At 34.9% G+C, this 24653-nt stretch overlaps 1 protein-coding gene across 1 annotated transcript; it reads left to right on the top strand.

The window, feature by feature from the left end:
* Positions 1-62: 62 nt before the first annotated feature.
* On the top strand, positions 63-19496 carry LOC129757106 (uncharacterized). The gene is made up of 6 exons (XM_055754233.1): positions 63-150; positions 12025-12511; positions 18267-18429; positions 18503-18793; positions 18858-19074; positions 19135-19496. Exons 2-6 carry the CDS (start codon positions 12147-12149, stop codon positions 19377-19379), a joined length of 1281 nt encoding a protein of 426 aa, XP_055610208.1. The 5' UTR covers positions 63-150; positions 12025-12146; the 3' UTR covers positions 19380-19496.
* The last annotated feature ends 5157 nt before the right edge of the window (positions 19497-24653 follow it).

Genomic DNA, 24653 nt, shown 5'->3' with positions numbered 1-24653 from the left:
GTGATTGCTAGTGCAGTGAAGTTTTGAACTTTTTTCCACTTCGGTGGTTTTTTTTTTCGTTTGCTGCTGTGAAGAGCAAAGAAAGCCATCTTTGTTCTTATCAAAACGTGGTGACCTTGAGGAATATCATAGTACTTTGAAATATACAAGGTAGGCTATTCCACTCTCTTTCAACGTATTGGTAGAGGCCCCAAAAAATAGTTATGGAAAAAACGGGCAAATGTATGGAATTTTTCAGAAAATCTTTTTTTTTCTTAAAATTGACAATCATTAAAATTATGACAAAAATATGCATTGATACATTTTAATGCAACGAACAATATTCGGCTTTTCAAAATCGGTAAAAGTAATATGCAACGGGCTTTTGGTCGATTTAAAACTAAAATTTGGTGATTATTTTGCCTTGTGTGGTCTTTTTCTTGTGCAGTATGAACAGAAATTCAAACAAATTGAATTTTTATCACAGAAATATGAAGTATTTTACATCTTTATCTAATTTTGAACATAGAAAGAAGAAAATATTTAATCATTTACTCTCAAAAAAGAGGGACAGTGATAAAAATTTCTTTTGGATGCTCATTATTTGTGGTTCAGATCCGATAATCCAAAACAAAAAATAGTTTCCGATGAGCCTGAAGAATCAATCTTTCATCTGAGGCCCTTTTAAAAAGAATTGAATGGCTATCGACGGAGAAATTGATAATTTTGATTGCCATTCTATATAAAATTGCCAAATTTTCATAACTATTTTTGTTGGTATGCAAGCATCGCTGTGTACATACACGGAGCTTTCAAGTGAGGTTAAGCGCAATGGCCTACCTGTTATTTTCCATGTACTATGGAGGAATATCACCAAAACTCAGCTTGTGTTTGGTGCTGAAACAAAACCGAGCGAGGAACGGCCTCAAAACAAAGCCGCTGGATTGTGATACAACCGTGCGAGTGGAGCATCGGCAGAATAAATCAAGTTATTGTATTTATTTTTCTTATTTTCCCTATTTTTCTTCTAATCTTGTCTCTCTTTGGCTATCTTTCACTTTTATAAATAATTAGAATAATTGTTCTTCGATCATATTTTATTACGGAGGACAACCTGTCCCCGTAATAAAATATGAGCGAAGTCGGGGGATTAGTCCCATCGGCCTTTGAGGATGATGGTCGAGTTATCCACGGAAATGTTGAGCTCAAGGGTGATCCGAGCACCCTCGAGAGAATGGTCTCAGATGATGGAATGGTTCATTCAGGTGCTGAAGGACTTTCGGAAGATATCTCACAACCGTCTTCCTCAAAAGCTCGTGTGGCCCCCCGAGTCAAAGTTTACCCAGAAAACCCATCTTTCTCTGGCCCGTGGGTGGTTTTCTTTCGGCCCAAGCCAAACGGAAAAATATTGAACATCATTCAGATCACGAAAGATCTGGCAAGGTGGTCCTCTGTAACCAATATTACCAAGGTTACATCTAACAAATTGCGGGTCGTGGTAGCTAGTTCGAAAGCTGCCAACGAAATTGTAGCTAGTGAACATTTCATTTTAGAATACCATGTTTACATTCCGTCTCGAAACGTAGAGATCGAGTGCGTGATCACGGACATGAGTCTTTCGGCAGAATACGTTAAGTCCAATGGAGTTGGATAGTTCAAGAGCCTCGATACGACTTCGGTCAAAATCCTGGTTTGCCGCCAACTCAGAACTTCCAAATCTGTTGATGGAATTAAAAAGTATTCGCCGTCAGCTTCATTCTGTGTGACCTTCAAGGCCGGATTAAGGGGGGGGGGGGGCCCGAGGGAAAAAAAATTTAACATTACCTTTATCATAAAATTCTAATTTCTACAAATCTATGAAAAGAAATCCAAACTAGATAATCGGTATGAAAACTTGAAATAAAACAACTAAAGGGGACCCCAGTGAAATAATATCTAGAATAGTTTTTTCTCTTGCATAAGTTAAGGGGCCCCCCTAGAGTAAGCAGTGATGAGAGTAAGCAGCATTTTGCGGGCTAAGAATCTAAAAATCTTGGCATTGAATTTCAATATTTTCAACCCAAATCTAGACGAAAACAATGTGCATCGAATTCGAAACTAAAATTTAAAAAAATATGAGGCCAAACACCCGTTTTTATAGAAACATATCAGAATATCCTGACTGTACAGAACATGAAAAATAAAGAAAAACATCTCCTCATTTTCACTTCATACAAACGTCTTGCACAGTAATAATTTTTACTTTCAAAATAATGTTTACTGCCCTAAAATAGCAGCTAATTTTTTAAATACAGTTTTGAAAGAAAAACTGTAGTTGTCTTTTTTTTTCGTAGGTGATGGGAAGAATTAGAGAAACATGAGGTATCAAAGAACGAAATAACATAAGCCGTAAGCCGTAGTTACCTAAATTGGACCGAACGACAGAACACAGTTTCTGTATTGAATTTCCATCTCAATTTCTGTCTTAGACTTGAAATTCGTATGAAACATTTTCAACGGATTTAACCAAATTTTTATCATCCACTGAAGTTAATATTCTGAAGTCAGCATATCGTTTTCCAAATGATCATTTTCAAATTATCATAAAAACGATCTCATAGTTAAGTTGCAAATATCATTGAGAGATTCTCTTAACATGAATATTTCTATGTTTTTAATTTTATCTTTTTCCAGATTCATTTCATTGAGATTTTCAAGTATTGTGTTGTTTCCTCAGTTACTGAAGTTCAGTTTCATGGTTTTTCTGAATTTTGATTCCTTATCTGACTTTTTTCAATGATAACTGAATTTGTGTTTTATACATTAAATCTCTATTCTGATTTTTTTTATAATCGATAATTTTTGCACTTATAACCCTTTGGCTTTGAGAGCACCGAATGAAACTTTTGTCACATTTAGAATAACATTCTTTTTTTTATCTGATGAGAATCATACACATAAATATTTCATGAAAACTTTTTTTTGTGTTTCGAAGATTTAAAATTGAAATGCACATTTGTAATCTTGAAATTGAAGGCTTGAATCTCTGATTTTTTAAATTAAATTCATATATTCTTTCTCAGAAATTGTTTTGAAGTTATGATTTAGATTTAAGACACTGAATTGTGGTTCTGAATGTAACCTGATATTCAGTCTTGAATTCTTATCTATATGGAATTTGGATTTTTGATATTTTGGTTATTTTTTTGAATTTTGTATTAAATGTTTCATGATTCTTCCCGATTATCATTAGTTGAATATTTCTCAATGAATCACAAACCAGACGAGCAATGATGAAATGAAAATCATTTAAACTATCTATCCGGTCATTTTTCTTAATCAGAAAATTTAAGTTGGTGATAAGGTTATTTAAAAAAATGAGAATTAAATTTCACATTTTGCAGCTCAAATCAGAACTTTAATTTAAAAAATTTTTAACTCTTCCGCAATGTTTGCACGTGATTAACTAATAATTTTTATTTGATAATACCAGAAACTATTTTCAACGCAGACAACATGGCTATTGGAGACAGTAAACTGAGCTCATATCCAGATCTATTACACGTTTAAAATGTATTGTATTTTCTGGGATAGCATTTGAAAAAAAAACCAATCATAGGGGCCCCCCGAGAAAAATTGCCCCGGGCCCCCCGATGGCTTAATCCGGCCCTGGAAATTGATATAATTTAGCTATGATCGTATAGATGTTTTGATATAATTTGAGATATTTTAACACCCTACGAGTACTGAACTATAACTCATTTAGATAGAAAAAAAATAGTATCAAAATATCTCATCTTGATATAATATAGTTTTTCCCTCCTGATCGGGCATTACTCGATCAGGAGAGCATATCAAAATAATAACTCAAACGTATCTCACCAAGATATTTTCATCTGATTCAGTTATAATGAGGTATCCTAAATTTTCGATTTTAAGTTTCTCCAATCTGAATTATATCTTATTCTGATTGACAGACTTGAATGGGGTTGAGCTCATTTTCAATGATAAAGATTTTTTTCAGATTGTCCTAAAATGGAATGATTATATCATAGTCTGATATACGTGCAACTTTTAAGGAAACACGGACATCGAAATAAACGGCCCAAACCGTGCATTAATGCCCGATCCGGAGGGAAAAACTATATTATATCAAGATGAGATATTTTGATACTAATTTTTTCCTATCTAAATGAGTTATTATTCAGTACTCGTAGGATGTTAAAATATCTCAAATTATATCAAAAAATCTATACGGGCATAGCTAAATTATATCAATTTTAGATATGCTCCTTTCAAGATTATATCTCGTTCAGATAGCATAGATAGCAAATATTATAACTGAATCAGATGTAAATATCTTGGTGGGATACGTTTGAGTTTTTATTTTGATATGCTCTCCTGATCGGGTAACCCACACTATTTACTAAAATCATGCTCCATTTTTGGTATCCCAAAAATTTGATTCAATTTTATCAATCTCCTGAGCGAAACTCATTAAAGTACGGTTTGGACCGTTGACTTCGATGTCCGTGTTTCAGGAAAGTTATATGCACAACAAAATAAGATACGGTTATAATATATTATAACAATTTGAAACTAATTCTTTATCGTTTACCCGATCAGGAGAGCATATCAAAATAATAACTCAAACGTATCTCACCAAGATATTTACATCTGATTCAGTTATAATTAAGTACTCTAAATTTTCGATTTTATGTTTCTCCAATCTGAATTATATGTTATTCTGATTGACAGACTTGAATGGGGGTGAGCTCATTTTCAATGATAAAGATTTTTTTTCGGATAGTCCTAGAATAAAATGATTATATCATATTTTGATATACGTGAAACTTTTTCTGAAACACGGACATCGAAGTCAACGGCCCAAACCGTGCATTAATGAGTTTCGCTCAACAGATCCATAAAATTGAATCCAATTTTAGGGAAACCAAAAATGGAGCATGGTTGTAGCATATAATGTAGTTTATTGACATTCCACTAGAAATTTTTCTCGAAGCACTCATATCTTGATAAGTTATAATTTTGATAGGTTTTGTTCTGTCCAATATCAAACTATGCTATCTGAATGAGATATAATCTTGAAAGGAGCATATCTAAAATTGATATAATTTAGCTATGATCGCATATATTTTTTAATATAATTTGAGATATTTTAACATCATACGAGTACTGAATAAAAATTCATTTAGATAGGAAAATATAAGTATCAAAATATCTCATCTTGATATAATTTAGTTTTTCCCTCCTGATCGGGTAGACTGGTCATAATCGGGCCAAAAAAGTATCAAACGGTGTTGGGTTCCTTTTGGGCCCAATAACAACTATGTAAATTTTAGTGGCGCTAGGATTAGATATGGGATGTAGCAAAACATTTAAAGTTTGTATGGAAATTAGTATGGCAAAATAGACTCTTTTTATAAAAATAAAAACTATTACAACCTCACTGTTGCACTGAACTCAAGTCAAGACCGTGAACCCTTAAGATGTGTCTATCAACAGTAATGATGATTTTAAAATTGAATTATTTTATCTGATTTGTTCCTATCTTTCCAAATGGCACCTCTGAATTTCATAATGGTCAAGGGCCATTATACGTTGGAAACTAGCTGGCGTGTTTTCCCATATGCAGGAGTGTTTCCCTGTCATTGCATTGGTTTCGATTGTCGTAAAAGTTTGTTTATCGGATTTTGTAAGCTGTAAATTGTTTCTGATAAGTTGCAAACCCTCCCAACTTCGGAAGAGGGGAGTTTTCCACATGATTTATATCAAATTGGGTACACATGTTTGTATTCGTAATAACCGCCGACCGTGGCCTATAGGATAGCCACTAAGTCTTCTAAGCCAGAGATCATGAGATGGAGTCTCGATCACGGCATACTGTGGGCTGGTCTGCCGTGATATGACCAACTGACGAACATTAATTTTTACCGGTTTTGACTTTTTGACGTTATTTTATGCAGTTTTCTAAAAGCTTTCAAATGCTCTGAAAAGTTTTTTGATATTCCATATAACTTTCGAGTAAATTCAGAAAAACGAAGTGACGAATGTGCCATTTTGACGCCGATGTGACTAATATCCGTTAATCAATGGAAGAGATACGGAAAACTATAGCAATTCTAATAATTTTGAAGCGATTTTCATAAAATTTAGGACATATTCCTACAGGTATCTTGACATGATGATATTTTAAAAGAAAAGAAACCCCTCCCTCCTTCCGATATGGGGCGGTCCAATTTAAAATAATTGTAATTTTTTTAAAGCGATCATTTTTCATCTTATCAAATTTGATTCGTAAATTTATACAAATTTATATATATTCAGAAAATAGGTTTTTTACATTTTCTATCAAATCAATTTCACGCAGAAGTACTTTGAGTGTGGAGTTTTTTGATGATGGAATAAAAGAAAGAAATTTGCAAAAATCAATACATCTTTTAAATATTATTTTCTTAATGTGTTATTTATGGAAAATATAAAATATCATGAAAGGAAGGGTTACAATTATTCGTTAGTGCGCCATGATCTCGAGCATCTCCCAAAAATCTTTGTTGTTAAGTGCTTTTTTGTTGGTTTAGGTACGTTTGCAGCTGGGGGAAATTCAAACAAATTGTATTCTATCTGTATCAAGGAAGTAGGCCCGTGAGGAACAAATCGATGAAATGTGATGAAAAGTTTTCAAATTAAAATTACCCTTCCGCTCAATTTCAACATCTTTCATCTTATTCTAATCTTCTATCCGCCTATAATCTATCAATTATTAAATATTCTTTCTCAAAGAATATAAAATTTCACCGATATAGCCGATAAAATACGAAGATTTGTTTTAACGATTATACGCCGGAGTGTCTAATGTCCTACTAACTATGGCAGTTAGTAGGCTTGTGCAAGCTTTCAAATCAAAGAAATCAAACAATTTTTGCTATTTCATTAAAATAGCCAGTGCGTTGGAACTTATTCAAGCATTTTCGAGCGAGGAGGAAGGCATTTTTAAGATACCGGAGAGTTTGAAGAGATGTTGGGAACAATAAATGAGAAATTAAATATTTCATCGATAATGCTTGATCGATTTCATCGAAAATGCTTGAATAAGTTCCAACGCACTGGCTATTTTAATGAAATAGCAAAAATTGTTTGATTTCTTTGATTTGAAAGCTTGCACAAGCCTACTAACTGCCATAGTTAGTAGGACATTAGACACTCCGGCGTATAATCGTTAAAACAAATCTTCGTATTTTATCGGCTATATCGGTGAAATTTTATATTCTTTGAGAAAGAATATTTAATAATTGATAGATTATAGGCGGATAGAAGATTAGAATAAGATGAAAGATGTTGAAATTGAGCGGAAGGGTAATTTTAATTTGAAAACTTTTCATCACATTTCATCGATTTGTTCCTCACGGGCCTACTACCTTGATACAGATAGAATTCTAACAACCACCACACAATAGTAGGCCTAGCGTGGTTCGTCCCGCTCAATTTCAACATCATTCATCTTATTCTAATCTTCTATCCGCCTATAATCTATCAATTATAAAATATTCTTTCTCAAAGAATATAAAATTTCACCGATATAGCCGATAAAATAATTTCCCAAAATAAATTTACGGTGATTAACTCTTCATTTCAAAATTTGTACAGATTATATTTCGTTAAAAATCCTGGAGTAATGAATGTTAAGCTAAAAGAGAAAATCGCTTTTATTGACGAAAACATAAAATGGTCTATTCGTCACTTTGTCATTCAGAGTACATCTTAATCCTATTAAAAACAAAAAAAAACAAAACATACAAAATTTACGGCCCAAAAAAAAAACGATATACCAACTTTCACGACAATCGGAGCCAATGGCTCTTACCCAACATGAAATTCAGGGGTGCCATTTGAAAAGAACAGTTAAAACAAAAGTTTGGTTGAGCAACATCGTTGGATTTTTCTACGCGTGTCTTTATCAAACCGTGCCAAAATCGAGTATCACCAGGGGTTCTATTTACAGATGTTTTAAAATTTTAAATTTTTTTTTTGTTTCGATTATAGTCGTTTTACCATCATTATGGCATTCGCGACTTTATCAACGTTACAGTTGGCGGATCGTTATTGAAAAACTTATCCGGTACAACTGTGTTCTATGTTTACTCTTGGGCTTGAACTCGCGGACATCTGCTCAGGAGACAACAGACTTGCCAACTGAGCTATATCACAAGCCCTCGAAAATTTTTAAATGATTTCTATTCTTTCCTTTTTTCCTCTTACTAATAAACCAACTAAATCTTATAGTCGACTTACGCAGCTAAGTTTTGTTTGAACTGAAATATTTGTTGAGTAATTAATCCGAAATCCGTCCCTCATCATCCCATTTTACAGCACCGTATTTGTTAAGTTCTCTCGTTTTAAAAATTTAGAAAATTTTTGATTTATAGAGGAAATCTATCCCACAGCCCATGTGGGTGGTCCTAGAGGGGGAGATGATCGGGGTGATCAAACCAACAACCTTCACCATACCGCCCTCCCCCTTCACCCCCCCCATAAATTGACAACTTTTACTAGTTGGTAGGTAAGTATACTCTTAAATTAAAAAGTGAACAAGATATAAGCACACAATTGTTTTCAAACAAAACGAGTTCCACAGGAGAATCAAAAATGATGTTGATTTTTCAGTACAAAATATTCCATTTTCCCATACAAACTTAAAAGTTAAAATTTACTCATGTCAACGTTACTTAAAAATTTTGCAAAAAATTATGGATGAGTTTTGGACCAAAACGAAGATGACCCCAGGGTTTGAGAAATTCAAAAATGACCCCTTATTGACTCAGTCTATTACCACATGGTCTAAATAATTTAATTTAAGTACTTTTTTGGATGCAACCATATTAGGGGGCCGTTCACATACCACGTGGACAACTTATGGGGGGAGGGGATTATGAAAAGGTCCACGCTTGTCCACGGAGAGGGGGGGTAGGGGTTCGGGTCATGTCCACGTGGACATACTTCATTTCAAAATATTTTCTAGATGTGAATAAATATTAAGATGTTTAAATCAAAATCTTAAAATGGCATACTTCTCCAGTTTAAGTTTAAACAATAAGTAGCTACTTGAAAGCAAGTGATGAATATGAAAATAAAGAAATTTATTTTTTTTTATATCAGGAAATTCTTATCCCGTTTTATAAAATCAACCATTTCTATAACAAAAAGGCAAAAAGTTGTGTTTTCTAACTGTCAAATTATAGGTATTTAAATTAAAACATTTTAAAAATGTGTCCACGTGGACATCCGGGGAGGGGGGTAGGGGTTTACCAAATGTCCACGCTTGTCCACGGAGAGGGAGGAGGGGGTCAAAAATCTCATTTTTCTGTCCACGTGGTATCTGAACGACCCCTTACAAAATTGTGGATTTGTTCTCGTTTTTCCAAATCCCGCCTTAAAACGTGTTCTATATTTCTTTTTTTTCTACTTTACATAGGATCAATTTTTTATTCAAAAAAAAAGAATCAGAATGGTGATGACCTAACTATCAATAGCCATTTTAGGTCGAAAAACACATGGACAAAGGATTTCTGACGTGATGAATATTTTTGTGTTAAGTAAGTTTCATTTAAAAATTTCTTGATACACTTTTAATTGCAAGTCCCGATTGTTTTCAGATAGAATCAACCAAGCAGTTAAAATATTTCCACAACACAAAAGCCCTAGCTAACATATTTCACTAATTATTCGATTTCTTTACACCTTACATTTTCATTTCCATCTAAGACCCATTACTGTAAATGTAAATGTAAATTAATGTAAATAGCGTACAAAACTAAAAGATATATCAATAGATTTAGAATTGGAAACATAACATTTTGACATTAAATCTTTCTTTCTCGATAAAGTAATGAATACGTGAGTGATTGAAGTCTTGACGTCGCGAGAAACTTTCTTATTAGGTTTTTCGTATTTTCAAGATCGAAGGAAAATCAAAATCGAAAAAAAAAAATAATTCGACAGAATGTGCATATACAGAAAACTAAATTGAAAATATAATTACTATTTTATTTCTGACATCATCAAAGGCCTTTTTCATTTATTTTTATTTAAAGTTTTTAAATTTTTTAACATTTTTGTATAACACAGCAAAACGTTTTGTTTTCAAAAATATTTAGATTCATTTTGGTTGAAAATTTCTTCGAAATTTGGTCAAACTCCTATATTTCCCTAGTACTGTAAACAAATAAAGAAAAAACTAATGTAACTTTTTTTCAGAAGTTATAATTACTCGCAGTCATCGAGATAGTTGTTCATTTAATCAAAACATCCTTTATTTTTAACGTATTTGCAACACACTTAATAAAATGCACAAATTGTTCAACACTCAGTTCAAATCAGTCTAAATCAGCTCTTTTTTTGCATCAATGTGATTTATCAGAAATTTATTCTTCATTTCATAATTTAATAAATATTTTTAGAACATCGTTTAAAAAACAAAAAATAATCTTACATTTCATTTCATTCGGTTCGGATTCAATAAATTTCATTATTTTATTTCTCAATAAAATAGATTTATTCAAAGCAAAGAAGTTCAAAGCAATTATAATCAGAAACTTATCTCAAATTTTTTTTCGAACGTATATTTGCAAAATGAGAATCATTAAAACTTCGTCGTAATTGCCTTGCACTAAAATGGAGAAGCTCAGGAAAGTTTCTTAAAATTTTCTTCAATTTAACAACATGTGTACCTATTATTTTCATTTATAAATGACATTTATAACGAGAGATTACCACATTAGGGGAGAATGAGGATACTTGATCGTCGAGGATACTTGATTCCTTAGCTATATCTCGAAACTGGAATGACTTACAAGGGTCGAATGTTCTTAAAAAAATGTACAAAACGGAGCAAAACAACTATGCTTTAAGATAAGCTTTAAAAAACTTAACTAAATAGGTTTTTGAGTTATTGAACTTTGTTTGAAAAATTTCTCAAAATTCGACATGACATAAAAAAAAGTTATAACAAAAATATATATTCTAATGCATATATCTTTAGAGTGTAAAATGAACTTCATAATACCATATTTTCAAAACAATGGTTAAGTCTCAACAGTTTTCAGATAAAGTTTTTAAAATGTTCATTATGTGTTCAAATGATCCCTAGAGTTCAAAAAGGTAATTTTTTCTCCTAAATAGATCGTTATGATTGGTGATTACAAGATTATGATTATTTATCCAATAACTGATATTTATACAATAATTGTCGTACAAAAAGGACTAATAAAGTTGATTTTCTCTTAAATTAAAAAAAAACGCCTTAAAGTATGCAATGACTCTAGGGTTGAGACAAAGTTTGGGAATTTTCTTCTTCTGACATATATAAATTGTGAAATGAGAAAAAACATGACCCAAAATAGTCATTTGACATTCTTTTTTTTGAAATTTTGTTTGATTTTTTTTCAAACACTAGAGCCCCCGGAATGAAGGATCAAGTCTCCTTCAATAAAGGATCAAGTCTCTCTTAGCTTAAAAAATTTCGCGGTTTTTTTACTTCAACGAAAATGCTTCTAGTTCGTCTACGGGTTCGTGTATCGTTCAAACTTTTTGAGCACATAAACTTGAAATTACACGCTGTCAGGAAATGCAAAAATCGGCAATTTGCTAAATTTTTCCAAAAAAATATGATAAAAATAAGAAAAGGGATAAAGTATCCCCATTCTCCCCTAGTCATTTTTTTCTTCTATTTTCCTGGTATAAAAAAATCGAAAATCACCTTTTATCAACATTTTCTAGCACGGAAAATTATAGATTCTTAGATTAAGGTTGTATCAAGGAATATCGGAAAATGTTTAAATAGAAAATCGGATAAAAAAAGTTTAAATTTCTTCTCTGCCATATACCTACTATAGACACACATTGAATCAGTACATCACTACCTGCATTGACGGTTTTTGATGAATCATTTCTGCGAGAATATACCAACAATCTTCAAAATTCGTGCCAATGGTGTTCGCTCTGTATCGTTATTTTCGTTTATCAAATCTGTTCTACCTACCTTCTATACAGATTCGTGATAATGTCAACATTTGGGGGTGCGAATGATTTCAAAACACAGTCCATCGCTTCACATCGGCGCAGTCGGGCGCGTTTTTTTCGTTTGCGTACAGAGAATTTGATAGTGCAGAATCATGGCAGTCAACAAAGACGAACTACATGCGCCCTCGTGGATGACGGAGGCGTTTTTCGAAAAGGTTCTGCGCCAATCGGAAGCCGACCAGACGATAACGGTGGCCAGCTGCAAGATGGTTCCCGGAACCAAACCGGGAGATCACTTTGCCAGCATCATCTTCCGGGCCACCGTTGAGTATCGAAGCCATGGCAAGGATCGTACCGTATCGTTGATCGTAAAAACGATGCCGGTTGAGGAGGGCATGAAGAAAGACATGCTGAGTGGGACATTGTTCGAAACGGAAACGATAATGTTTGGAACGGTACTGCCGGAAATGCACCGGGTGCTCCGGTCCGTCGGCGACAACACGGAACTGGGACCGAGGTAAAGTTTATGATGGATTAAAATAGCTTCGTTAATCATTTTTACTCATATAGATTGTGTAATTTCATCAGTTATAAAGTTTTCTAAAATCGACTCGATATTGGAAAATTAATATAAGAAAAAACAACAGAATACTCCATAATCTACACATCTTCTCAGAAGATGGGACAAAACTAATTATTTCTTGTCTGGTGTTCAAAATACAAAACAAGTTCAGAGACAGGCGTTTATTTTTAAACGCGCTCCTGGTGTCTCGCAAACCTCAATCAATCCTTCTAGCCAGCTCACAGATAGAAAACCGAAATTATGCTCCGAAAATGTTTATCTTTTGTACCTATATATTAATGATGGATCACGCACCCCAGCTGTTTTATTTTTATTTTGCTACAAGTTATAGGTGGCATTGTCGATATCTCATCAATAGTGAATCATCGAGAGAATATTGTGATGGTGTTACACTAAGCAGAAATTTGTAGATTTTTTACTTTATCTTAAGCCTAGTCCACACTAGGCAATATGAACTGCGATTTTTTGTTATGAGACGAACTTTGTTGTCTGTTGTTGTTGTTGAAAACCTGAGACGGTCTTTAGTGTCTCCCGAAGAAAATGGGAGACGCTGAGACCGTCTCGAGACGAACCGTCTCCTAGTGTGGACTAGGCTTTAGGGGTTGAAATCGCTGTAAAACCATAAGAAAAATACAAAAACTTGAGTTTCTATAAGTATCATAGTGTGATATGAAAACTGTAGGTCGTAATACAAAATTCGATTGCGTTTTGTATGATCATTAGAACCTAAAAAAAATCGAAAGGTACCGTAAACTGGGGTATCTTTGATCAAAATGAAAATTTTTGTAGATAATCATCATTAACTAAGTCTGAAATTAAAATATCTGAAAACTGTTTTCTACGTTTGAAAGCCTATAAATTTAGTTTTAGATAGGCACAACTTGGTTTGTAGTTGGAGATTTTTTTATATTAGGGATGAGGGCAATAATGGCCACTTTAAAGAAACGCTTATTCAACCATGGAAAACAGAGATGTTAGTTACATCATTGTTTCGTGTTCAAGTCACTAAAAAAGTTTATATCCTAACCTGGCTGAAACTTGAAAAAGATAAAAACGTTTAAAAATGCATTTTAAAATGTTTTGGCAGAAAGCTGAAAACAGTCACCGTAGAGGCATAACGAAAACCCCCCCCTGGGGCTGAATAAGCACCTTTAATCGGGGCACGATGAGCGTTTTCTGCCGGGGAATCAGCAAATTCAACATGATGAAATCAACTGTATAATAAGGAGGGTATCGAAAATTAACCATAAACATATTTGGGCCTTCTACTTACTAACGCGTGAACACGCACAACTGTGCTCACCTGTATGTAGCATCTTGATCTGTCTAGAGTGAACCAGCGCTTTGTTTACGTTTGAAACATTTGTTTCTCCCAAAATGTCGCGAATTAAAAAAGAAGTTAAAATTCGTGTGTTGGACACTTGGATGCGAAAGAAGGGCATCTCGATGAATGAAGTGGCGAAACGTTTCGGCATTCATCCGGCGAGCGTAAAATCCATCATCCACAAGTTCGGGGAACACTATACGTTCGATGATTTGCCAGGAAGAGGCAGAAAACCAGGACCTGACCCAAATCTGTACCGTAAGGTAATCAACCGCAATCGATCGATGTCCATATGGGATTTTGCGAAAAACGCTGGGACATCGATCGGAATGGTAAAGCGGATCAAGAAGCGGAACAACCTGAAGACATACAAGAAGCAGAAAGTGTCCAAACAAACGGCTGAACAAAAATCACGAGCCAAAACCAGATCCCGGAAGCTGTATATCATCGGATTTTGCAGAGCCAGATGCGTGCATTCTTATGGACGATGAAAGAGGATTCCAGTACTCTTCCGGGACCTCAGTTCTGCACTGCAGCTATTGAGGAGGATGTGAGTGACCACGAGAAGTCGATTGAGGTGGAAAAATTTGGCCAGAAAGTGCTTGTGTGGCAGGCAATCTGCTCCTGCGGATTGAAGTCGGCGAGTTTCTTTACAAAAGGAACAATAAATGCCGATATCTACCAAAAGGAGTGTTTGCAGAAAAGGTTGCTGCCACTATATAAGAAACATACGACTCCACCATTGTTCTGGCCGGATTTGGTGTGAGCCCACTACGCTAAATCCACTCTTAGATGGTTTGAGGATAATGATGTAGATTTCGTTGAGAAAGATATTAACCCACCAAACTGCCCCCAGCTTCGTCCCATAGAACGATATTGGGCTATCGTCAAGAGAGTTTTCAAGCAGGATGGTAAGGCCAACAGAACCATGGTGGTTTTCAAGAAAAATTGGAATGCTGCGGCCAAGAAGTGTGATCAATCAGCTGTACTTGTATGTTTTTTATAAACTATAAGAATAAGCTTTTTAAAACACTTCCGAACTGTTTCTTTGTTTGAATCATCAATAAAATCAATACAATAAAAAAAAAATGTGTTTATAACTTATTTTCGATACACTCCTTAGAGCTACCGCTTGACTTGTTTCATTTCGTATGCGTGAAACAGAGAAAAGCCTTCACTCCAATTTCACTCCGATTAGCTGTCATTCTTATAGAAATCAGTGTAAGATTAAATAGCAAGATTTATTTTTTTAGCAGGCCCAACCCCAATTGGTAAGGTGTCAGAGAGATAATCAGAGGCCAAATCGTTGTTTTTTGTTTTAGCTTTTATTTTAACTAAAGGCCAAATCGTCAGATGTAAACTAGTCAAGCTGTAGCTCTATAATTCAGTTGACTTCATCATGTTGAATTCGCTGCTAGATTATACGGCAGAAACCCAAGCAACCAAAAGTTCGGATAACATTCCTCTATCAGGTTTAATCAGTTTAATCGAGTATGCTAATACAACTTCTTTTCAGCTCAATTTTGAAGTAGTTAAACGAACTTTAAAGTTGACAAAAAGTTCGCATAAATCGCCAAACAACTTCTAACCAGCTTCAAAATCCACTTTATAAGCAGCATAAAAAATCGAAAAAAATACTCTTCCGCTCCTTCAATTGCCTTCTCAAGTCTGCTATTTTGATTCATATTAATCAACTATATTTGTTACTAACTCACATTACATTTAAAAAACATGTTCTTACCAAGCCTCGAACCCGAGCTCACCGCTTGAAAGTTGAGATCCATACTTGTTGCCCTATATGAACATCATGAGTAGTCAACGATTTTACTCGATGTGATGATTTTCTTTAAAACGACTTTCAGGTTCTTTATTTCTACTTAATTCCTACTTTCAAGCTGTTAAAAAGTTCTTCCGGAACTTAATGTGTACTTCATATAGTTGTTTCCCAAGTAACGATGTGTTTATTTATGCAAACACGTGTTGAAGTTCGAAAAAAGTAGATTTTAGCCTTTAAATCTACTTCAAAGTTTCTATAATACGAAGTTGCTTTTGAACGCCCGTTGGGACTAATTAAAAACTTTCAAATTTACAAAATAGTACAACAGAGATTTTTTACGAACTATTGAGCTGTACAAAAAGACTTGCAACCCTTTGATAGCTACTTGATTTTGAAAAAAATGAGAAGTACGTAACAAGTAGATTGTTTTTCTACATACAAACTTTAAAGTTCCCAAAAAGTAGAAACAGAAACCAAAACAGTACTTTAAAGCTTTTTTGAGTATTGGCTGAACTTGATAAAGAATGAAGTTCCATGGACCTCGAAAAAGCATTTTGAACAGCAAAAAAGTTCCACAGAACTTTTGTACAGCTATATATGAACTTATTAGTTCGTTCCTTAAGTGATATTCGAACTTTTGGTTGCTTGGGAAACGCTCATCGTGCCTCGATTGATAGTGCTCTGTTCGCCGCGAGTCAACAAATTTAAGTAAAAACTCGTTTTGAAATTGACTAAAGTGAAAAATCTAAAATTTGATGATAGTTAAAATTGAGAAACAATGTGTACATAATGTTGCAGTGCGTACATTATAGATATAGATGATTTTAATGTCATTAAAGCTTATTTCGTGGTGCTCAAAAATTATAATATTTTCGTCACTTGCGAACCTAGCTGATTATTTTCTAAATATTTCTGTAAAGATGATAAGAAGATTTCTTTTTTGGCGAAAAAATAATTCTATGGGAAGTACGAAACAAATCCTCATGAAAATTTATTTAAGAAAATACGTACTTTTGTAGAAAAGAGGAGTCCTTATTATGCCCCGGGTGCTCGTTATGCCCTTACCTCCCCTATCTGGGATCAAATCACAGGAAGTCTTATGAACAGAAAAACACTTTTTTGGGTGAATTTCACCTTTTTTCAACATTGGTCGAATTGGTCTTTTGATTGACTTGGGGGCATTGAATTTTATTCAAATATTTGTTAATTAAAAACGATATTTCGTTTTCTGAAATAAAAAATCATTAATCAAAAATTCGTAAGTTCAATTTTCGATTCAAACGGTCATAAATTTTCGAAATAGCCCATGCTATCCACACTTTTATTAACTATTTAAAATATAAATTCAGATTTTGGAATAAGAGTTTTCACTTCAAACAAGACACTTAATATTAGTTATTCCGTGAGCATTCGGCTTGAGAATACTTTCAATAAACAATCAATAAACAATTTAAAAAAAAACTCCCTGGTCTCATTTACAATATTTGGTGTCTGCGGAAAACATAATCTAGATGTGAAATACAAATTTTACTGTTGTTTCATGGAAGTAATCATCTTCGCGTTGATTAAAATTTTAGCTCACTGTTAGATTCTCTGGCATTCCTTAAACGGTTCACCATATGGGATTTGGTCGAAAAGTTGTTTTCTAGCTGATTTTGGGTCTCCCACTATAACTTTTTTTATTTTCTCTCGATCCTAGCAAAAAATTTTTGAAATTAATTTAACAGTTACCAGAAAACAAAAGCGTTAAGCAAATTGAATAATCGTCAGCATTGCTTCACGAAAAAAGGTTCAAATGTTGAATAATCTTTAACAGATTATCAGTTGGTCTTGTGACACGCGGGAACAGTCTCGAATTGGGTTTCTACAACGTCATTGATATTACTCAATCTGGCGTTTAGAGATAGACTCGCGTGTATCGACAACCGTCGTTAAAGCACTACTAGGTAGCGTGTTGAAGATAGAAGAGATACTGTTTCGTGGTATCTAATCGTATTGCAGATGTTGAGAACGCCATATCACTGATGAAAACCACTAAAAAAAGCGTGATTCAGCTGTTGAAATTTAAATTTCAAAATTCAGCCCCAGCTTAAATTGTTTCAAGCTAACATAATCTGAACTGAAAACTAAAAATTTAAAAACCAATTTAAAAAAATTATGGGTTTTTCTAAACAAATGTTTCAAATCTCACCACCCAGAATACGAAGTTCTGAGTTCAAAACTAAGCTCCTAAACCTGAATTATTTACGGTTGAAATTATGTGAATTTTACTCTTGATTCCAGCCGTAATGGCTCTTACACTTCAATAAAATCGTTCAAAAAGATTGGATTGTTCTGCGTTTTGACCCCTAAATTTATGCAACGTCTTAATCCTTGTTATTCTTATTCCTCCACTTATTTCCCCAATGTTAAGTAAGTTTTTCAAGAAAATTGGACATATTGAATAAGCTCATTTGAACATAGATACTTAGCAATTTAACTGAAACATTTCAAAAATTGTCCAAAATATGTGTCTTGGTATGCACTTTATTTAAGCATTTCATTTTCAATTTTCTTTCTTTTAATTATTTCACATTTTGTTACCGTAGATTGCTATATTCGGTGAAGGAACCACACGTCGTGATGGTATTTGAGGACATTGCCGCAAGAAATTACATAATGAAGTACAGCCAGCTGGACTTGTCGGATGCCAAGCTGGTTTATGCCAAACTGGCCCGTTGGCATGCCGCCTCCCTCTTCCTGGAAGATTCGGTAAATATCTTAGGAGTATTTTGCGACTCACAAAATTATTTTTCAAACTGATGAAACATAATTTACTCAACAGTGCCCTGCCATCAAGAAGCTCGATGTTGGATTCGGTAACTACGAAAGTGGAAAATTTCTGTTCATCTGGACCGAGCAGCTTGGAAAGCTGATCAAAGTTATTGCGGAATGGAAAGGCTTCGAATCGTACAGTGAACGGTTGGACAATATCAAAGAACAGCTTATGAAAAAGCTGTTCGAAATTTACACATCCAGAGACCGTTCGATCTACAACGTGCTCAACCATGGGGATCTTCACTTCAAGAATATGATGTACCAGATCGAGGAAGGCAAAACAAAGGATATCCTTCTGGTAAAATTCTGTTTCGTCTAAAATTGTCGGAATCTTTTAAAAGTTATTTTAAATAAATTTTCAGCTCGATTACCAGCTAAGTATCTGGGGATCTCCGGCAATCGATATCATCTACTCGCTATATAACACCTGTTCAATTGAAACGAGAGACAACCATCGTAATGAGCTTATAAAATTCTACCACGACGAGTTTGTATCCGTACTAAACTGCTTGGGATATCTTAAGAAAATCCCCTCGTTGCTGGATTTGCACATTGAAATTACCAAGTGTGGGCATTTGGGTAAGCAACAGTTTAATTTCATCTGCAAAAATTAATCTATCGATTCTTTCTCAACTTCAGAAACATTCCTGGCGTGCATCTTTATGCCATTCATGTTGCTTTCGTTCGATGATTATGGGTCGAAACCGGAAGCCAAAGAAGAAATCAAGGAAGATGGTGAAGATAAAAAGGATGAAGTTTTCGATTACGCCGATAAGCAGAAGATGGAGGACATGATTTTCGGAGCCTATCGCCATCCGAAGTTTGTTGAAACTTTGAAAAAATATTTGCCAATGTATTTGCACCGAGGTTTACTGGATTTGTAAATTTGTAAAATTGGACGCTGAAACCTCGATTATTGCATTCCAATAATGGTTACCTACATATCTAACTCAGCGATACTTTAGGCTTGTTGTACTTTATATTGTGTTTCGGAGAACTTAAGCATCTGAGGATTTGTTTAAAAGGCGACGAACCCTCGACAATTGTTTGCTTTCGATTGTCTTTCCAATTTCAAACAAATTCGGATTTTAATTAAATTGTGTTTATAACATTTAACATACATGCTTCGATTTACTTAATTTCATACTTCCGAAATGTTTTATTCTCCAATGTCAAATTTTATTTGAAAAAATACACATACAAGACACAACTATTGAAAATTATAAATGGTTAAAATCCTCTATAAATAAACAAAATAGAATAGAAAAAATAGAAAGTTATAAATCAAATGAAAATTTCTTAAAAATCTTAAAATTAATATGAAAACAAAATTTTTAGATCAAGTACAGTTTAGAATTCAGATTCAGAATTCAGATTCAGAATTCAGATTCAGAATTCAGATTCAGAATTCAGATTCAGAATTCAGATTCAGAATTCAGATTCAGAATTCAGATTCAGAATTCAGATTCAGAATTCAGATTCAGAATTCAGATTCAGAATTCAGATTCAGAATTCAGATTCAGAATTCAGATTCAGAATTCAGATTCAGAATTCAGATTCAGAATTCAGATTCAGAATTCAGATTCAGAATTCAGATTCAGAATTCAGATTCAGAATTCAGATTCAGAATTCAGATTCAGAATTCAGATTCAGAATTCAGATTCAGAATTCAGATTCAGAATTCAGATTCAGAATTCAGGTTCAGAATTCAGATTCAGAATTCAGATTCAGAATTCAGATTCAGAATTCAGATTCAGAATTCAGATTCAGAATTCAGATTCAGAATTCAGATTCAGAATTCAGATTCAGAATTCAGATTCAGAATTCAGATTCAGAATTCAGATTCAGAATTCAGGTTCAGAATTCAGATTCAGAATTCAGATTCAGAATTCAGATTCAGAATTCAGATTCAGAATTCAGATTCAGAATTCAGATTCAGAACTCAGATTCAGAATTCAGATTCAGAACTCAGATTCAGAATTCAGATTCAGAATTCAGATTCAGAATTCAGATTCAGAATTCAGATTCAGAAGTCAGATTCAGATTTCAGATTCAGATTCAGAATTCAGATTCATGAAGCTGCAGCATGATCAAAACTGGCGCAACCAGCAGAATATTAAACTAAAAGAAATAAAACCGACAACGGAAAAATGGAACGACGTGAAAAACAAGAAGGAGCAGAAGGTGCTTACTCGCTTAAGGAATGGCCACACTTGGATAACGCACAAACATCTGATCGAAGGAACAGAATCACCAGCATGTGAAACATGTGGCACTGAGCTGACGGTTAAACATATTATGTTAGAATGCCGAAAATTTGACGAGCAGAGACGAAACATACTACCTAGTGGCAGCTTCGCAGATAAACTGGAGAACAATCAAAAAAAGGAAAAACTAGTGATTAATTTTATAAAACAGTGTGAACTTTTTAATGTAATTTAAATTTTTCCTTGAGGGTGAAAACAACAGGTTAATCCCTCTTTAAATAAAACGTACAAAAAAAAAAAAAAAAAAAAGAATTCAGATTCAGAATTCAGATTCAGAATTCAGGTTCAGAATTCAGATTCAGAATTCAGATTCAGAATTCAGAAACGGTGTGAATAAAATTGGTCGGGATCGAAATATTTTGTACAATCACCCTCTGTGGCATGGTGTATGGTGCTGTTTGTACAAAATTTGGGCCATTTACTCAGCCCAGCCGGGTTGAAGGTGATTTTTTATTTTTTTTTTTTTTTTTATTCTACAAATGGCTTAACCTCTAATACATAGCCGGCCAAGTGTTAAATGGTAAATTGTAAATTACATGTCTATATTACAATCAATGAAAAAATCAGCAATATTTCTAAACATATTTAAATTTTTGGTTTTTAACATCAACTGTAGATCAGGTGCGATTCGTTTTTCCAGCAGAATTTTCCAAATAGGCCATCTCATCTGTCCAAAATTGGGACAGCTGAACAAATAGTGATCCGGATTGGCATTAGTTGCTCCACAGCTACAGTTTGCACTTTCAATTATGCGGTTACGATGAAGGTGTGCTGGCAATCGAGAGTGATTGCTTATCAGTTTAGAGAGTATAACAATTTGCCTCCTTGAAAGCTCCGTTTTGAAGAACCATGGTTGTAGAGACACTTCCTTCATGATGCTATGACAAAAGCGACCTTTGCTTCCTGAGTTCCACCGATACTGCCAAAGTTGCTTGGAATGCAGACGACATGGAAATGAAACATCGTTAGATGTTAGAATGTAATCATTTCCCATTCCTTCAGTACACGCTTTTTTGGCTTCCTGGTCAGCCAGTTCATTGAGAGGGATTCCTCGATGCGAAGGCACCCACATAAAGACAAGTTCTGATCCTTTATAGGTAATTGATTTTGATATTTTTTTGATCTCATACCATGCCAGCGGGTTTTTGGACAAAGGTTTAGAACATTGAAGGCTTTTCAAGCTGCTCATGCTGTCGGAAATTATTACGAATTTCCCAACAGGTTGCTCATCTATGATTTGCACTGCCTTTCGTATTGCTAACAGTTCAGCCATGTACACCGAAGATGCTGGATTTAGTTTGATTCTTGCATAATCAATGTTGCTGTTGTTCACGACAGAGAACCCTACTCCAGAAATATCTCTGGATCCGTCTGTAGCTAGTGTAGTCCATTCATCGTATTTCTCCTCCATAACAGTTAAAACCATCTCGGCGGCTGATGTTTCATGAGGTTGTGCCAGTTTTGTTTCCATGCACAAATCAATAGATAGGTCGAATTTACCAACGTCTAATGGGAACAGAAAGCACGGGATATTGTCCAGTGTATTCTGTAACGGAATAAAATTATTTAGTTCATTTATAGCTTTACGAATATAACTATTTGTAGATCCTGTTTCCAAGATTGGCTGGACAAAACGTTGATTCCAATTCGTTAGATGAGACCGTCTGTTGACAAATCGGATTGCTGCTGATTCTCTCCTTATGCTGAGTGGACATAATCCAGCTAGGACTTCTAGTGATCCGGTATGTGTAGTTTTAGTTGACCCTAAACATACACGGATACATGCCCACTGAATTCTATCCAACGCCACCGAGTCCGTTTGGTTTAGCTGAGTCATGAAGATGGAACCGTATTCGAGTATCGATCTGGGAGCAGCCTTATATATCTTTATCAAAGACGATGGATGACATCCCCAGGATTGCCCTGCGATGCTTCGCAGAAAATTTATGTAGGGTGTGACACATTTTTTCACATTCCTTATGTGGCACGACCATGACAGATTCCTGGTTAGATGCATACCCAACAGTTTCATGGAATTCACGAATTGAACAGGTTCACCAGTTATGATAATCTCCGGAATTATATCGGGTTGTTGTTTCGCTATCAATAAACATTTGCTTTTATGCGGGGAAATTTCAAAACCAAGGTTCATAGTTCCGCAAATGAGAGTATCGACTGCCCCTTGCAATACGTTGCAACTTTCATTCAAATTATTACCTCGCCGAGCGAGTGTTGTATCATCAGCATAATTTATTGTTATCACATCGGTGGTTATTCTTTTCAGCAATCGAGTGATGACTACGTTGAAGCAAATCGGACTAAGCGGGGACCCCTGGGGTAGTCCTTTCCATGTTGTTCTTGTTAAAGAGTTGGAACCACCTACGTCAGCTGACAATATTCTTTCTTCGAACAGAGTATAAACGCTTTTGTTATACATTCAGGGATTTCCAGACCTCGTAGTTCCTGGATAAGAATTTCAACTTCCACGTTGTCATAAGCGCTTTTTATATCGACACTGCAAATAATCATATGCTCGCGACTATTGAGTGCATCAGTTGCTTGTTCAATCAAGGGACAAAGGGCATCCATAGTTCCTTTACCCTTTCTGAAACCACAAATTTCTCCGGAAAAAATATGGTTGCTTTCAATAAACCATTCGAGTTTTTCTTTAACCATCAGTTCAAATATTTTTCGAAAACATGATGCTAATGCAATAGGGCGAACGCCAGACACATCATTTACATCTTGGTCTGGTTTTGGAATGGCGACTACTTTAAATATCTTCCATGCTTGTGGAATAATCCCGTTGTTAGCAATGGTGTTATAGATTTCGACCAGATGCCTTAGTGCGATAAATGGCAAATGGTTTATCACCGAATACGGAATTCCGTCCACTCCAGGAGCAGAGTCTTTTCCTGATTTTTGAACTGATTTAACATCTTTAATCGAAAATAGAATATTCGTGGGATGGTCGCAACATTGACAATTAGCAAACTCTATTGGTTGTTTTTTTACAGATTGAGGGGCAAGTTTTTCTAATAGATCCGTGATAACATTTTCTGGGACAGTCTTCCCACTAATCGATCCGCGATTTTTAAAACGTTTTGCTAAGCGCCAGAGTGAATTCAAAGACGTTGAGCTATCGAAAGAATCGCAAAAAGCATGCCAACACTTGGTTTTCTTCTTCCTGACCATGTCACGAAACTGGCGCTCCAGTTCAGCGTATTCATTATAGCTTTGCGAAGACAGTGTTCTTTTCCACACCCGAAAAGCAGTCCGAGAAGCTACTTTAGCTGCACTTAATTCACTGTCCCAGTATGGTTGCGGAATTTTAGACGGATACGTACCTCCTCTACGACTCGGTGTGGCAAAAACAAGAGCATTCCATATGTGTTCAAAAAATTCTTCAAAAGAAGGCGTTTGAACATTGCAGAGTAGATCCTCCACTCTGTTTCCGAAGATTTCCCAATCCGTTTTTGACAGATTGATACCTGTCCGTTGATGCAGTACATTAACAGCATTAGTCCCAAAATGTATCGGGAAATGATCGCTTCCGCTTGGAGATTCGTCGGTGTGCCATTCAAAGTCCAGACTTAGACTCGACGAAACCAGTGTGATGTCGATAGCGCTCCACAACCGGTTCACGTCAAATCTAGTCCATTGGCCGGTGTTTAAAACAACAAGATCGCTCGATTCCAGGGCATCCGATAGTTGTGTTCCGCGTCTGTTGTTGGATGTATTTCCCCACGAATCGTGTTTCGCATTGAAATCACCTCCAATTATGCAGGGTTTAGGAATAGCAGCAAAGAAATCCTCGAAATTTGATTTAGTTACCGTAGCTTGGTGATGGATGTATAAGGAGACCACAGTGATTGTTCCCAGATTACATTT

Source organism: Uranotaenia lowii, chromosome 3 (assembly GCF_029784155.1).
Source record: "Uranotaenia lowii strain MFRU-FL chromosome 3, ASM2978415v1, whole genome shotgun sequence".
In the NCBI taxonomy this organism is placed as follows: domain Eukaryota; kingdom Metazoa; phylum Arthropoda; class Insecta; order Diptera; family Culicidae; genus Uranotaenia; species Uranotaenia lowii.
The sequence above is the reverse complement of the archived record's forward strand: the minus strand, read 5'-3'. Positions and strand labels throughout refer to the sequence as shown.

Bases quoted from the DNA above. Each gene is read 5' to 3' on its own strand.
- LOC129757106 (XM_055754233.1), top strand. From the start codon at position 12,147: ATGGCAGTCAACAAAGACGAACTACATGCGCCCTCGTGGATGACGGAG. The intron at 12,512-18,266 runs GTAAAGTTTATG...TTGTTACCGTAG, and splicing joins AACACGGAACTGGGACCGAG to ATTGCTATATTCGGTGAAGG. The intron at 19,075-19,134 runs GTAAGCAACAGT...TCTCAACTTCAG, and splicing joins TACCAAGTGTGGGCATTTGG to AAACATTCCTGGCGTGCATC.